Raw genomic sequence first — 16,701 nt, 5'->3', positions numbered from 1 at the left:
ACATCAAACAATTAAACATTTTTAAATCAAATCGATATAAAAACAATATTTATTTCCCAGATCATCGCCCAAAAAGCAGAAGCAGGCGTATGGAAAAGTTGCGAGTTAACTCCCGGTGTCGCGACGCCCGTGTCCTCCCCGCGGACAGTGGACTGTAAGGTGGAACATGTGGGAGAAGTGTCGCACGACACCGTGCTGCTCTCGCTGCAACCCCGCTCCGGACCCGTCGTCGTGCCATTGGGCTACCACGTTAGAGTTCATAAACGAATATCAGGTTTGTCCACAAATTACGTGGTTATTCTCTAGATTATCGTCCTAAAAGCTTACGTTTACTCACGATAAGCACAAGTTGACATAATAAGAGCAAATACTTTATTATCTGATTACACAGGTATTTCTGGTCTACTAAGTAGGTATAGATACTCTGAATTTTAATACTATTACCATTTCTGTTTATAACTTCAGGTTCAGAATGCGTCCGTTCCTACACGCCAGTGGGCGAAGGATGGGGCCCGCCAGCGGAAGGGTCCTCCCCACTCCGGCTGGCAGTGAAGAAGTATGCAGACGGGGTCCTGTCGCCTCACCTCGCAGACCTCAAAGTAGGAGACACAGTCCAGCTGTCTGGACCTTACGGGAACTTTCAGCTGCAAAAGGTTGGCGATAAATATATACTTCTTTATTTCGTTCACACTTGTGTTTATCTTTTCGTCTGCCTTTGAGACCCATCATGGAGAAAATTCATGTTACCTAAATAATATTGTAAAATATGCAAGTGTCTGTCTCTTATGCTTTCGCACGAAACCGCTGGGCTGATTTTAATAAAATGATTTGTATGAGTCTAGGTACACTACATCTATAGGACACAAACATAATCTTACTTATATTTGTAAACCCCAGGCAAATGCATATGTACCGTCTACCGATCACTAAATTACTGATCACCATATAGGTACCAACAGCTAAACGTGCATATTCTCTTTTATTAATTACTTAAGTTAATATAATTTTATGAATAAATGTACTTTTTGTTTCAGCTTAAATCCGTCAAAACAATGTTTTTGTTTGCCGCCGGCACTGGCATCACTCCAATGTTGGGTCTACTAAAATTCATGCTGCTCAGATCCAATCCGAGATGGCAAGTTTTCATGATTATCTTAATTTTGTTTTTTGCTAATATAAATTTAATTCTGTTGGTTCCTTGGATGAATCGTTTGTAATGAAGGACTTGTTATTTGTTGCAGTGAACGAGTACATTTGTTATTTTTCAACAAAACTGAAAAAGACATTCTCTTCCGAAATCATTTCGAAGATATAGCAAGTGAAGACAAAAGGTAAACACTATTATAGATTACCTACTTACTTGATTTTTAAAACAATCCACGTCTGTGTGGCTATCATGCATAGCGACCAGTCAACCTTGGTTGGAATGGAGACCAAAAATAACACACTAGGTTATCCGACGTATTCATTATGGTTGAATTAAGCCACTAAGTTTCAACAAGTTAAGCCAAAAAAACAACGAAGAAGTTAATGTTATATAGTGGACTCCAAGCGGCTCATTGGAATGAAATAAGATCAAATACGTTCTGCAGCAAAGGCGAAAAGGCTCGTGAGGTTACTTTGTGTGGGCCAGCTTGAAATGAATGAACAATACCATACTATTGGTATCCTACATTGTACACAACCTTATTTACCTCTATTGGAAAGATTTAAGCTCTTTTTGTATAATACGTTCTATTCTCATTAAATTCTTATTACAGATTTAAAATCACCCAGATTCTATCAGACTCAAGTTCAACCTGGTCCGGTCTAAAAGGTCGGATTACCGAAGAATTAGTCTCAAGTGTATTGGAGAAAGACACCATAAAATGCAAGGAACAGTGCAGTCACTTTGCTTGTCTTTGTGGGCCTACGGAGTTTACTCATGCCGGTCTAAAGTTGCTGAAGAACTTGGATATGAACGAGAATTGCATACACGCTTTTATGGGATAATATGTAAATATGTACATGCGAGTAACAATAGATAATTTTACAAATATAATTTATTGCTATACCGAATTTTGTGGATCAAGCCGTGCTTACGTGCGTGCTACTTGCGACAGGCATTGCTATACAATACTATTTAAAAAATTTCACAGCATGTTTGGACGATTGAACTAAGTAGCTTTCCACAAAAACAAATATGTAGCTAGAAGTGAAAAAAAACTCCGCCATATAAATCAGTCTTAAGTATGTGAAAGAAAAATGTTTTTTTTTCGCTTTTTATAATGAAACATACTGTTAAAATTCATCTAGTAAATGATTAGCGATTGCATTTTAGACGAAAATTCTCGCTTGTAATAACTTGTAAAAATTTGTTTCGAAGTTGACTTGAATCATTTATACATAAGGCTTCCAGTGTTACTGTCTTGTTCTAAAATCTATTTTTAAGTAGACTAGGTATTAGATAAAGGTAGTCCCAAGAGTGAGATTTAGTTTTCATATGGTAGTATAGTGAATATGTGAGCTAGAATTTGTATAAGTAATACGTAAAATATTACTTTTTATCATCAGTAACTACAAATGTCCGCAAGTTATATCGATAAAAATATTTTGTTGTTTAATTAGAAAAATAATCACAAAAGTTTTGTACAGACATAAAAAGAAATATGACTTAAATATAATCTTTTTACTAATAAAACAATCTACGGCCAAATATAGAAGCACCAAGACATTAGAAATAAAAGTTTCTAGGTTACTACCTAGGTACACTAGGTTCCTGTCGTTAGATCGGTAATAAAAGTGTGATAACATATGTATGTAATTACGTGGTAATTTTGCATTGATCAGATTGTGATTCGAAATGAAATAAAGACAAGTAAAAAATTATTTAAATTTATGTATTTAAAAAAAAATATCATGTGTTAGATACTTTTGTAAATTCTACTATTACGAGTTTAGTCTTTTTGGAGACGATAAGAATCCATCCAAAATTTTAATATTCTACCTTGATTCGTACTCAATATTTTACCTAATAGATAACCGATGTAGTTTATTCATGAGATGACCATAGATTTTTTTTTAAAAGCATGATAAAATAATATAAAAAAATGTAAAATGAGTATGTAAAAAACTGAGTGTTAATTTGCTTATATGCTTGCTCATACCCAGTTGCCCAAAAAATTATTATGATTAATAAAAATTTGATTTCAATTTACTACATATTTCAGTTTTTTATAAAAAAAATATATATGCAAGTAATTTTATACAAATATTTGATATTCTTTTTGTATTTTTGCAGCAAATGTTCATTATTCTTAATCATAATTCAATTTTGCTCATTTCTGCTTATAAAGACGTTATTGTTTCAAGGTATGGCAACACCAAAATTGTCTATATAATTTTGAAAACGAAATAATACGCCATCCGCGTCTAGCGAAAGAAATTACAGAACGCAATAATACGCCTTCCGTACAGTAGAACCAGTTTTGTTAAGACGTAATATCTCGCCCATCGTTTTATAGAAGGGCCTTAATACAAAACCGCCCGTACAGAGACGGCGAAATTGAAATAATGCTTCCGCATGGAAAGGGTACCACATCAGAGAACCACATCTAGCATTCAATGTATAAAAAATTTAAATGTGATTAACTTGATACTTAGTCAAATAAAATAGAAGAAATCTTTGAAGTTCAAAGCACTTGGACAACAATCAAACAAGCAATTTTAGGAAAATTAGGCCAAGTTTAAAAATGACTATTCAAATTAACATTTTTACATACCTAGTTAGAATTTAAATTTATGTATAAAGAAAATTTAATGTATTTTTGGTATAATGTTTATTTGTAAATAGTAATTGTACAATAATGACCTCATTAATTCTATACCGGACCCCACACTCTCCCCTGTCTTGGATTTTGATGTAGTTTATTCCGAAAGAATTAAAAAAAATGGGACGATTTTCATTTCCGACATACACGGTAATTGCGACATATCAGTAGGTATTCTTTCATAAAAAAAATGTTTACTTTTCTAATTCCATTAGGCAAAGTAAATAAAACACCTATGTACTTACATTGTAACCTACCTTACCTATGTACTATATAAGAAAAATTTATTTAGTTACTTAATTGTATTTTCGATTTATAAATAATATTGTAGACTTATGTTACCATAATTAAATGAAAATATTTAATAAGAAGTGCCTACATTCCAGGTGAAATGTTTTTGTTATAGCTTTTTAGTGTTTTGTTAATTTGTGGTTTTTAAATAAATAGATAAAATTTTAACATTTTTCATTTATTCACTTAGCATATTTTGATAGAAATAAAAAACAACACTTAGAAAGGAACATTATTATTTTACAACAAAACATAATATGTATAATGTTCATTTTGTCTGTGAAGTAATTGCTCGTCGTACAAATAACCCGACACATATCCGTACAGTATTTTCAAAGTTACCTCCATAAAACATTAATCTTACACGCGTTCAAATGTGATTTCTTTCAATATTGACGTACAATTTGGGATATGCCAACAAAATACACAGTAAATCAATACATGGTATTTTATTCAATACATAACGCTTGATACTCTTAAATAGGTATCTATATCAAACAACCACGGCAAAAAAACTTTAACCCATTCAAGCAAAAACAAATTTAAAATGCAAAAAATCTGTAATAACTAATCTTACGTTATTATAAAAGCATCTGCATCTAAAGCGGCATAAACAAAAACAATAAACTTGTATCGCTAGCTTACAAAATATGGATCACAACTTACATATTTTTAAGGAAAGCATAGAATTTTGTCTTTTGCGCCCAAATAATATCATACCTATAATTAAATAAATTTCTAATACCTATACTATATCCTTTCCGAAAGATAACTTATAATTTGAGTGTGGTTTACGAATAACTAAACAAATGCTAATTTATAGTGAAGACAAAATCATTCAGTGAACTATATTATACATTTATAATGTTAAAACAAAAATCGTCCTCAAAGTAAACAAACTAATAAAGAAAACCGGACCAGCCTTCCACAAATATTAGCATCACTTATATACAAAGTTCATAATGTACATTGAGTTTACACATACCATTTAGATCAGCGAAGATTGATAATGCATAATTACATACACATATCTATACAAGAAAAATTTACAACATGCATGTTTTCTGAAATATGTGAATATTTGTTTAGAGATGGGGGTAGTCAATGCATTGTCCATCTTATTGATAAGACATGAATGTGATTTATAAAGTGGTTAACAAATTCAACACTATGATAATAATTATGCTTTTAGTCCCGCGAGACACATTAAGTTTGTTTGTTTGTTAACTCTTTATTGCACATAAAAAAGAAAAGTAAAACAAATTGAAAGCAGTCATTGGATTTAAAAGAATATGATCAATGGCGGTCTTACCTCAATCGGGATTTCTTCTCTTCAACCAAAGTATGAGATAAAGTACAAGTAAACTTTTTCTCAGAATAACTGAACTGCATTTACCATTTTTCTACGTTTAAAAAAATCTTAGAAAAATTTATATATTTTCTACTGTGGGATTACATTTAAGTACAAAAGTCCACCCTGTAGCTAAGAGCTTCCTAACCACAAGACTTCAAGTTATTTTTATAATGTTTAAAACACTAAATTATCCAACATACCATTCAATGTTTAAGACAAATCGTTATGACTGTTTAGATATATACCTACAAATTGAATTAGGTGATTCATTTAAATTTGTAAATATAAGTTACTTCTTAGTAAAAAAAAAGTCGTAGAATAAAAAAAAATATGTAAAGTTACGTAAATTTACCCTCTATACCCTCTAGAACTATTATTCTCATACACAAATAGATGTTTGACGTAAGTAGTTGTTGTTATTTTATATTACAACTTTCCGAACATTGGTACTAGTTTTACTCTAGGAATCCTTAGCAAATATTCAAATTTATTATAATAGTCAAAAGTTATTATGACTCGAAGGCAGTGATAAAAATTAAGAAAATTTAAATAATTTCTTACGTTCATACTGAATATAATCTTCGATCTAGCCACATTAGCATAACAAAAGCTGAAAATCCAAAGAATTCCATAATATTGACTGGAAAATAAGGGACACTTTAACACCACTCTTTTAATCTAAAACTTAACTAATTTTGTGAACATTTAATACTTTTTAATTTATCATCACAAAGTAAATAAAATGTTCATTTATTAGCTAATTACTTTTTGTTTTCTATGAATTATATACACATGATATTTTTAGACTAAGATTTTTTTTATTCTACTCTGATTCAAACATTGGTGCCGGGTCAAATAAAGATAAATTAAGTCGTTTATAAACATGATTAAGTGGAATGCCTGTTTAGGGATAAAAATAAATGCAGTATTAAAGCAAAAAACGTGAACAACAATAATAAAATTGTAATTTTATTTTATGTAGCATTCTGGTTTCCACTGAATGAACCCGTTAAAATATCGGAGATAAGTAGAGCCTTTTTTTTAAATATTTTCTCTTAAATTTTCTTATCTTTATTGGCCTTTGCCAAATAAACATAGAGAAGAAGACAAATGTGATTTGAAACAAATTGTGAAGAACAAGAAGACGAAACTTGCTTTAGTCTTTTCGAGACTAATGGCTCTGTGTGCGCCGTAAGGTATAGAGAAGTATATATTAATGCAGACAAAAACTGTGAATGATGAATGTGGGTGGAGCGAAAGAAGTATACAAGGATCGTGACAAACGGAAAATCTAGTCCCTACCAGGAAAAAGGCGTGACTTTATGTATTTACAGAAACTGTAAAAGATTTATTAAGAGAAGAATTATATTATTCAAGAAATAAAACAATCAGTTCATAAACGACTTAATTTAACGACAGAAACGAATCGAAACGGAACAGAATCAAATATTTGCTTAGTCACCCTATTGACACTCGTATCATACACCTTACTAATGTGTAAAGACAGTTCTATGCATTAACATCGTTGACAAACAGTACATCGCGGTCTTTGAGTCCCACCTCGCTCAGATTGTAGGGGCCGCGGGTTAACACGCGCTTCGGGAAGTTGGTGGTGATCTCGAACTCTTCCGGAGATTGTGGGTGGCTGAACACGAAGTCATATAAATCCTGCAAACACGACAGGTAAGTAATTAAAAACACTTTGGCGCCGATATAAAAAGCCGCCCTACAATTTTTGGGAATGAAAAATAATAGATGATGCCGAAACCTAAATCCAGATAAAAAGAGTAATAGGCTTATACTTTTCATAATATTATAAAATGCTTAATATACCTACTAACATATACTAGTAAATACACTAACATATATCGCACGTTCAGAATCAAACCGTCACTAAGCAAAAAAATCAAAACCTCAGAAAGTTCATTTGAAGTCCCAAAATTTACAATCATTGCAAAATGTTATTATTATGTTTATAATTTTCTTACTTACATACATACATACATACATAAAATCACGCCTCTTTCCCGGAGGGGTAGGCAGAGACTACCTCTTTCCACTTGCCACGATCTCTGCATACTTCTTTCGCTTCGTCCACATTCATAACTCTCTTCATACAAGCTCGGCGGTTTCGGGTACTTTTGACCTGACCCTTTACCAGGACGTCCTTAATTTGATCAAGATACGTTCGTCTAGGTCTTCCCACTCCGACCTTTCCCTCCACACTCTCCTTGTATATCTGCTTAGTCAACCTGCTTTCATTCATCCTCTCCACATGACCGAACCATCTTAACATACCCTTTTCTATTCCTGTAACTACATCTTCTTTCACATCACAACATTCCCTTGTCACGCTGTTCCTTATCCTGTCACTCAATTTCACACCCATCATACTCCTTAACGCTCTCATTTCCACTGCATTTATTCTGCTTTCATGCTTCTTTTGCCATACCCAACTTTCACTCCCATACATTAATGTCGGGACCAACACGCCCCTGTGCACAGCCAGTCGAGCCTTTTTGGATAGTTTCTGACTGCTCATAAAGGCATGCAAAGCTCCATTCACCATGTTCCCCGCGTTCACTCTCCTTTCAATATCACTATCATACTTGCCATCTGATGTAAACTTTGATCCTAGATATACAAACTCTTTCACTTGCTCCACTTTTTCTCCTCCAATCAAAATATTACATGCTGTCATTTCTTTCTCCATTTCAAAAACCAGTGTTTTAGTTTTACTTACTTATTTACTTATTTATTTTCTTACTTTTGTGTCCATATTATTATTATTAGGATAAACTTTGTGCTAACCACTTACAGGATTTAAATCTATTTATTAAAACGGATTTGTTATTTTTTTTTTTAAATATAGTGTCACTGTTCCACGTAATATGTAAAAGTGTCACTTTTCAAAATGTCTTAAGTTAGAGCTGAAACATTACATGCGTTAAAATGACACTATCTTCCTATATTTATAACGATAAATAAACAAAATAATATAATTGGGTAAATGAAACCACGACTTATTATGAAATCAGTCGTTTTATATAAAAAAACAATGTTTTATTACCAATTATATGGCTACATTCAGTCTTAATCTTATTTCCATTTAGGTAATTGTAGAGTATTCTTATTGAAATTGTTCTTATTATCTAAAATCACAGTAATCATCAGACTATCAATATTACTATTATTTGAAACAATAGATAACAAAATTAAATTCTAAACAAATGTCTCACAGACAGACAATAATTTGACCAAAATCAATAAACAACTCTCCTCACTAATTACGAATTGGTTTTTGTTTTGGTATCATTAAGTTCGAAAATGAAACAAAAATCATACCTATTTCAAATACTTTTTCATTTAAGTTTTTTTTATAAACTTTATTTACCTAATCAAAATCAAAATCAAAATAAAAAGAAATAGTAAAAAAATCTTACTTAGTACAAAATAAGAAAGTGACAATTTTGAGATGGATTTCTTAATCACCTATTATTATTATCCCTTGAAAATTATAGAATGTGATTATAAAAAGATGATACATAATACGGCAATATAGCATTTTTTTTTATAAGATCCTTAAGATCCTTTTTTTTATTATCAGACAATGGTAATTTTGAAGTATAAAGAGGGAGTAATTGAGGCCGAGCACGAGGTATTTTAATCAATTTTATTTCTTTGTAATTTTCTTCCGAATAAGATTCCTTGTAATATACTCTTACGTTATTATTTGAATCCCCTTTTTCAATCTTTATAATCTTGATATCACTTACTTTAACTACCGCTCCTTCTGTATTTTTAGTCAATTTATACTCTTGAATTTTTTTTATGTCATAAAATTCCTTGTGAGACATTTCTACTACATTATATTTGTTCCCTTTTTTCTTTGCCTCTCGTATGGCATTTATGTACTGATCCGGGACGTAAATAGGTCCAGCACGTAACATTCTTTTTATCTGCCGCTCTATTGTGGAATGGACAGAGTCACCCTCATTTTGCGTATGACCTTTGATCAAAAACTTATGAATTATTGAATTAATATTTGGTAAGTTCTTAACTGCGTGTATGTATGTGGAAAATACGAATTGGTTTTTATTTTGGCCATATGCGTTATCAGAGTAAAATATTATATCTACTTTTCCTGACAAAGACGCGGACTTTTTCTCTAAGAATTTGAAAATGCATGTACCTATTTCATTTGCGCCCTTTTGCCCTTCAACCTCATTCCAAAAAAAGCAGTCAGTATTATCTGCTTTTAGTTCGCAAATTGTAAAATTCATGCAATTTAATCTGGATTTGTAATAGAAAGAAGACACATCTCCCCTAGGAACCTGTAACATGGCTTGCATATCATAACATGCTACAATATTATTCTCACTGATAAATTCCTTGTCTCGTAACTTCTCTGCCCTGCTTAATTCTTTCTCTTTTAAGTGTGATATATACTTTTCTTCCAGTTTTTCTTTATCTGGTTGTAATGCGTTTTCATATGCAACACAATCTTCGCAACGGTCTTTCTTTGGTGTAAAAAAACTTATATTAAAGTCTTCTTTAAACACTTTTCTATAAATATTAATTTTGACATATTCAGATCCATTCTTTTCACAATCTTTTTTATAATCTCTGTATAAATCGGTTAATGTTTTCCCTCCCTCTATGTATTCTCTACTTGTTTGTTGACGCAAATAATGGCTCTCAATTCTGGGTATACTATCAATATGTCTTTTAACTGTAGCCAATAACTCTGCAGATACTTTGGTTCCATGATTTTTGTGTTTTCCACGTAGTTCAGGTTCAATAATACCCGTTGAATTAAATTTTTCTATAACAGTCCGAATTGGCCTGTCATTGATACCTAAAGTTCTTTTGAAAAATATTTTGCATACCTTCTTTTTTTGGTTATTTATTGTTAAGTAAAATGAGTGTTTGGGTTTTCTATTGTTAGATATTTTTTTATATTGATACTTCGGTTTAATCTCACTCATATGTTTAGATATAAAGTATCTTTGTTGTGTAAGTGACCCCATTCTCCAATAGTTACAAAAAATTTCCTTACGTTCTTCTTCGGAAAAGTTATTGGAACACTTTAATCGGCAATTATTATTACAAGGAACACCTATTTTTCTTTCTGTTATTACTTTATGTTTGGTAGACGAAGATGTATACTTTAAACCCATATTTCGTAAAGTTTTTGCAAGAGCCTTTTTACTGCCGCGCTTTCTTTTTCGTGTTTGTCCATTAGAGTCATTCTGGCAAACTTTATCAGGTGTCAAATCACTAATAGCTGCAGTTTGAATATTTTTAATTTGCTCTAATACAATTGATTTTAAAGATAGAGGATTATAAAACGTAGGATTATTTTGCTTTAGGGGTAATGAAACATAAATAAAATTTGCTGGGTCATGTGCTACTTCAGAATTACCATTAACTGTTGCGTTAATTTGATTATCATGAAATGAGAGTATTTGGGTTTCTCCATAATATGAGTCTAAATTATGTTTGTAATTGTTTGAATTATCTACTTCGGTTATGGGCCTTTCAGACGTTGTACATTTTTTAATCACATTTTCATTAATATCAGACGAACTATTTGAATCATATTGTAATGCTATTTGTTGTAAAGATGACAAGTATTCGGTTGATTTGCTTATTATTATTTCAATATCTGTTTCTTGGTTCATTGTAACACATTTCCGCTTCGATGGTGCAACTGAATTTTGTTCAGAATCTGAAGAACTGTTAGAAGAGCTACTAGACGTACTAGAAGTGGATGAACTAGATGATGAAGATGAACTAGATGATCCGGGTGCAGTTCCCGACGATAGTGTTTCTTTTTGTGTAAGTGAATTGTACGAACTGAATTGTGATTGAGACCCACTGACTAAATTTTGTTGTTGACATACTTTTTTTGGTAATTTAATGTTTTGTGTACGAGTTTCATTGTCAGATTCTTGAGATGACGAATTATCTAGAGAACTGGGTTTGTACTCCTTATCATCATCGGAAGCAGGCGAAAAATCTCGAGTAGACTGACGGCTGCTACAGGAAGAACTTGAAGAATTTCTGTTTCTAAAGTATTGTTTACGTTGAACGCCTGTAATGTTGGAACTTGGGCTTGGATCTTGTGCAACTCTAATACTCGTAGTTTCGTTTATTTCTGGAGATTCTTCAATTTTGGAATTAATATCTTTAATAATTCCTCTAAATTTACGAGTCCTTGGGTTGATAGGAGGCATGATGAAGATACTGTAAGATAATATTGGCAAAGTTAGGTTGCACGGTCAATAAAAGATTGTTATCATCTATACTAATAGGTATTATAAATGTGAAAGTACGTTTGTTTGTTTGTTTGTCCGTCTTTCACGTTTAAACCACTGAACATTGTCATGTCTTTTAACCAAAAATTGTCGTTTAGTATAAAAAATACAGCATTCGTTAATACATAATTATTATAAACTACTTACATAGCCTATGTCACTCAGGGATAAGGGCCTATCAAACGGCAAAAGATTTTTTAAAATTTATGTTGTATTTTCGTAGCCTATTAAATTCAAACAAACAATGAAATCATTCCTCTTAATAATTATTATTAGTATAGTAACAAGAAAGTTGGAACATTAAGACAAAAACGTTTCTTTTCGGATAGGGGCAGATTAATAAATAAGGTGATCATCTCGAAATTGCAGCAATACTGACTTTAAACTGAAAGAAACATAAAAGATCTAAAATTGTTTTAAATAATACATTCTGAATTTATGGAAAACACTGTCACTATTTGTAATACTACAATTATTATTTAAAATTGTTATCTTACTTAAGAACATAATTATGCGAATACTGTCATTTATTGTTTAATGACAGTATACCTTCAAACAATATTCCAAATATCCAACCAAAAATATGTGAAGACTGTCACTTATTGTTTAATGACAGTATACCTTTAAAAAATATTCCAAATATCCAACATAAATAACGGGACAACTGACACTTTACATTTAAATACACTATTCTTTAAAAGTATGATCTAACATACAAACTAAAATAAAAAGAAAACTGTCACTTTTTGTTTAAAAACGTTTTTTATGTATAAACCCAGTCAAACTTACCTTATAATTTCAGGAAAAGCGTAGGTAAACAAAAAATGTCACTGTTCAATACAGAATTGACCTCAACATCACGGCGGCCATGTCTCTAATGAAAAAATGACGATGTTGCTGTCAACGGCCTCGTGATCTCCCACCAATGACATATCGACACTAATGACATCTATCGAACGGATTATGATATAAACATGGGAGTTTCTGCGTTACACTGTTCTTACCGCGCGCTACTAGATGGCGTTAATAGTCGATATTTGCATAATTTCGTATAGTGACGGTTTGATTCTTAACGTGCGATATAGACTAAAATGAAACAAGAAAGGAAAAGCCTCGGTGTGGGTTCAATTCGAGTACCGTGTAACCGCTTTCCATTGCTGGGAGACATTTCTCAACCTTTTCGAAAATCGATTCTCCCCTGCCTTTCAATAAAGCAGAATTAGAAGATTTTTCTAAATGAAATACCTGTGTGGTGTGACACAGAGTGAACCGCCTGGTGAGGCGCTCGCCGCCCGGCAGCCGGATGAGCAGCGCCACGGTGCCGCGGCCCGGCGCCGGCTCCGGCGGCAGCCGCACCGCCATCGCCGCGCGAGCCTCCACCAGCTACACACAATACCACACAAATGAAAAAGAGTTTGCATCTGACACGTGACAATTATTTTTCAAAGAAACTACAGCAAAGACTACTTGTGTGTTTTTATATATGAGAAATCAGAAATAAATATTTCTAAAAAAAATTTTATGTAGGAATTCGTGTGTACGAGTTACTTGACAAAAGTAATTAAATGACATAAAAAGCATAGATAACTCAGAAATCTGTGCTATCATATGTTCGATAATGAACTATGAAAGGTTGCATTGACTAAAAATTTTTTTATACTAAAAGTATAGATAACTTAATAGAGATAGATAGTTATAATGATAAAAAAGTTGGCAGATACTTATTTGAACTTTTACCTCTTGTTTCTGCCTCTCCTGCTGCTGCCGCCGCCTCAAATCCTCATTCTCCCTTTCTTCCCGTGCGGCGCGGTCGGCTGCGCGTCGCCTTTCTTTCTCCTGGTCGGCGGCTAGTGACTCCGCATACGCTTCATCTTGAGCGGCTCGAAGGCGAGCAGTCACTTCACGTTCCACTCTAAAAAATTATGTCAAGTTGAACAATAATAGAATAAGACTAGACACAAAATGTATGAAGATACAGGTTGTCCATATTTTCGTAGATTTCCAAGGAAATACTAAAGCCATAAAACAGATAATATAAATAGTGAAATGATTTTAAAAATATTGCAACATTTTTTAATAAGACAGCCAAAGATTGGGAAAAACTATTTTTTTTTTATTTGATTATCAAAATTTTGACTTGTGTACTTACAATAATCGTGATGAATAATAGTTTTGATTTTATTTGATATTAGTGTTTAAGATACTCATTTTTTCATATCTCAATTCTATCTTAAAGCCAAATAGCTGAATGTGGCCTATCAGTCCGCTCAGGACTGTTGGCTCTGTCTACCCCGCAAGGGACATAGACGTGATTATATGTATGTTTAAGATACCTTTTATGAGTCTATAGGTAAGTCAATTATTAATTATTTCGATTTGAAGACTTATCACTAACATACAAAGTTCAATTTAAAAAAAAATGAGAATATTAGCTATTCCTGCCTTAAAATGACTATGATATTTAATATTTACCTTGCAGCCCTTGCTGCAGACAAATGGGCTTCATTATCAGACACCACACGTCGCAGCCTTTGTAGCAATTGGACTGCCGAGCAAGGTCCTTCACTGCGAGCCACCACAGTCATACGGTGATCTCTAACACATACCACACACAGCAGGGGGTACCGTCGCCCCCCCACTGACTGCGCCACTCTCCAACCTTCTGCATTGTCTATTGAACACCCCCAGAAGAGGGCATGTGTGTTTATGTACTGTATTACTTCTGGGTCGGCAAGTGTGGACCTGTAATAAAGTAGGTAGTCAGTATGCTTTCAATATTAGCAATTAAAATTATGCAATATTAGTTTACCCAGACAGTATAAGTAAACTTTTCAATAATTATTTATACCTTTATTGAGTCTTCGCTTGTTGTTGTGAGCATTTGCTTTCAGTCAATGATTTAATTACAACATAAACAAAATTTGGCGATTGAATTTGAGTATTATTTTAAACAAATCACAATGCCATGTGGTTCCCAGCACCAACACAAAAAAGAATAGGACCACTCCATCCCTTTCCCATGAATGTCATAGGCAACTAATGGATAGGCTTATCAACTTGGGATTCTTTTTTTAGGTGATGGGCTAGCAGCCTGTCACTATTTGAATCTCAATTCTATCATTAAGCCAAATAGTTGAATGTGGCCAATCAGTCTTTTCAAGACTGTTGGCTCTGTCTACCCACAAGGGATATAGACGAGACCAAGAGATATGTATGTAAAGCACAATTCTTTTCTGAGCTCACCTGCAGAAGTTTTGTGTTTCTTGTGCTGCATCCGAGTGTAAATACACAATGAGGAATCGCAGCTCATTTTTGGCATCATTGAGTGCTTGAGCATATGTGCCCTGATAGAACACGGGGTGAGGGTTATAACGTGCTGTGTAGCTGTTGATGAAACCCATCACGTCACCTAAGGGATCCGTCACCACTGCAAAGATTTTTCATTACTTAAAGTGTATTAACCTAGTATCTTAAAATATTTGACTATTACTAAGACAAAAAAATGCAAATTTAACTGTAAAATGTTTTTACACTTTGTTATTTTGATAAGAAATAATGGCAAATTAAGTATAACTAGAAGCTAACATAAAAAAATTCTATTCATCTATTTTACTCACCTCAGCTCAGCTCTCATTATTAAAATAATACTGCCACAAAGCTCACAGCTAGAGATAAGACATTTAATTTAATAATTAAATATGAATACATGTATCCCAAATACTTACATCTTCTGTCATCATTACGTACAAAACTCAACAGCAAATTTAAAACAGATGTTATAGTATTGTAGCACATGGACACCACTAAATTGACAACATATCGAAACAATCCTCGCACGCCCCCAGGGCCTTCAGGTGCATCATCAGTGAAAACTTGCTGTGCTATGTGATCATGTACCACTGGAGGCGCCCGTGCCTCTGTCGCGAAAACAGATGGTCGGCCTTCCCTAATATTTAGCTGTTCCTGTATTGCAACCTGAAAGAAACAAGAAACATCGGTAAATATTGACCTAAATACGACAAGACTTCAAAAGCTTTAAACGTTACCTCTAAATCCCATTGGTGTCTCTGTAATACGTCCCTACATATGGACATGTCTTCTATACCCGTTAAATCTTGAAACTGTAGTATTTTGTCCGTTTGTTCATGGGTTAAACCCATTGCATTGTCTTCAAGATCCATAACTCCGATTAAACAGTAACAGTTATGATATTGAAATAACAATAAATGGTGGGTAAAACTGTGTAAACAAAGTTAGCCTACATTAATATACTTATTTGGACATATTTAACAAAAACAGTCAGCCAGTGCAAAATTATTACAAATATTTTGCATTAAAAATTTCACGACATGAATGAATGACATGTCATCCATCATAGTGACCACAGATAATAATATTTATAGGGACCAGAGACAAAACCTACGGTACGGGCCCGTCGGTCGAGCGAGCCGTCGACTTCATCCGACCTAGGTCTAACCGACTCGCACAGACTGGATTGAACGTGTGTAATTAAACGGAGCAGCGTAGCGTGCCATCGAGCGATCGGTGGCTGTCCGAGGCAGAGGCGTGCCAGAGACCATCCAGCCAGAGATAAATAAGATGTAAGTTATTGGCAAGCAAAGCTGTCACAGAAACAAGTTGTGACGCTACTGTACAAATATGCATACAAAATCTTGTTAAATATTTATCTATTTAAGGGACAAATTCCACAGACAGAGCTAACTCCAAAATAAGTTCAAGACTTGTGTTAAATATGGGATACTTGTGTTATTAGAGCTAGCCTTTATTATTTTATCCAGGTACGCCGAGAGATATTATAGATATCACAAGCGCAGGTCAAAGCTCGCCGAGACTAGTCACACACCGACAACATTCTTCTTTCATTATGTATAGGACTGTATTAGAAAAAATACTTGATAGTTTTTTT

General features: G+C 33.3%; 2 protein-coding genes across 4 annotated transcripts in view; one reads left to right on the top strand and one right to left on the bottom strand.

Annotated features, from left to right (window-relative positions):
• Nucleotides 1-3,217, top strand: part of LOC106142251 (cytochrome b5 reductase 4) — a 64,259-nt gene extending 61,042 nt beyond the window's left edge. For all 3 annotated transcript variants that reach the window (XM_013343951.2, XM_013343953.2, XM_013343954.2), the window contains 5 exons: nt 61-274; nt 466-653; nt 1,035-1,135; nt 1,242-1,331; nt 1,761-3,217. In XM_013343951.2, coding sequence (XP_013199405.1) covers nt 61-274; nt 466-653; nt 1,035-1,135; nt 1,242-1,331; nt 1,761-1,992 — 825 coding nt within the window. In that variant the 3' untranslated portion in view covers nt 1,993-3,217. The remainder of the gene's footprint in view (nt 1-60; nt 275-465; nt 654-1,034; nt 1,136-1,241; nt 1,332-1,760) is intronic.
• A 586-nt stretch (nt 3,218-3,803) lies between these two features.
• On the bottom strand, nt 3,804-16,182 carry LOC106142254 (FAS-associated factor 2). The gene is made up of 7 exons (XM_013343958.2): nt 15,821-16,182; nt 15,500-15,749; nt 15,018-15,201; nt 14,247-14,516; nt 13,512-13,686; nt 13,020-13,157; nt 3,804-7,122 (listed from the first exon to the last, which is right to left on the bottom strand). The coding sequence occupies exons 1-7, from the start codon at nt 15,953-15,955 to the stop codon at nt 6,964-6,966; spliced, it is 1,311 nt and encodes a 436-aa protein (XP_013199412.1). The 5' UTR covers nt 15,956-16,182; the 3' UTR covers nt 3,804-6,963.
• Nucleotides 16,183-16,701: the final 519 nt, after the last annotated feature.

The sequence above is a fragment of the Amyelois transitella genome, chromosome 17, assembly GCF_032362555.1.
Source record: "Amyelois transitella isolate CPQ chromosome 17, ilAmyTran1.1, whole genome shotgun sequence".
In the NCBI taxonomy this organism is placed as follows: Eukaryota; Metazoa; Arthropoda; class Insecta; order Lepidoptera; family Pyralidae; genus Amyelois; species Amyelois transitella.
The sequence above is the reverse complement of the archived record's forward strand: the minus strand, read 5'-3'. Positions and strand labels throughout refer to the sequence as shown.

What these genes read in the sequence shown, in the direction of transcription:
- LOC106142254 (XM_013343958.2), bottom strand. Translation starts at nt 15,955, where the DNA reads ATGGATCTTGAAGACAATGCAATGGGTTTAACCCATGAACAAACGGAC. An exon ending in ACGTAATGATGACAGAAGAT is followed by an intron (nt 15,202 to 15,499) that starts GTAAGTATTTGG and finishes AAATCTTTGCAG; the next exon opens with TGGTGACGGATCCCTTAGGT. An exon ending in TCTGCAGCAAGGGCTGCAAG is followed by an intron (nt 13,687 to 14,246) that starts GTAAATATTAAA and finishes ATAATTTTTTAG; the next exon opens with AGTGGAACGTGAAGTGACTG.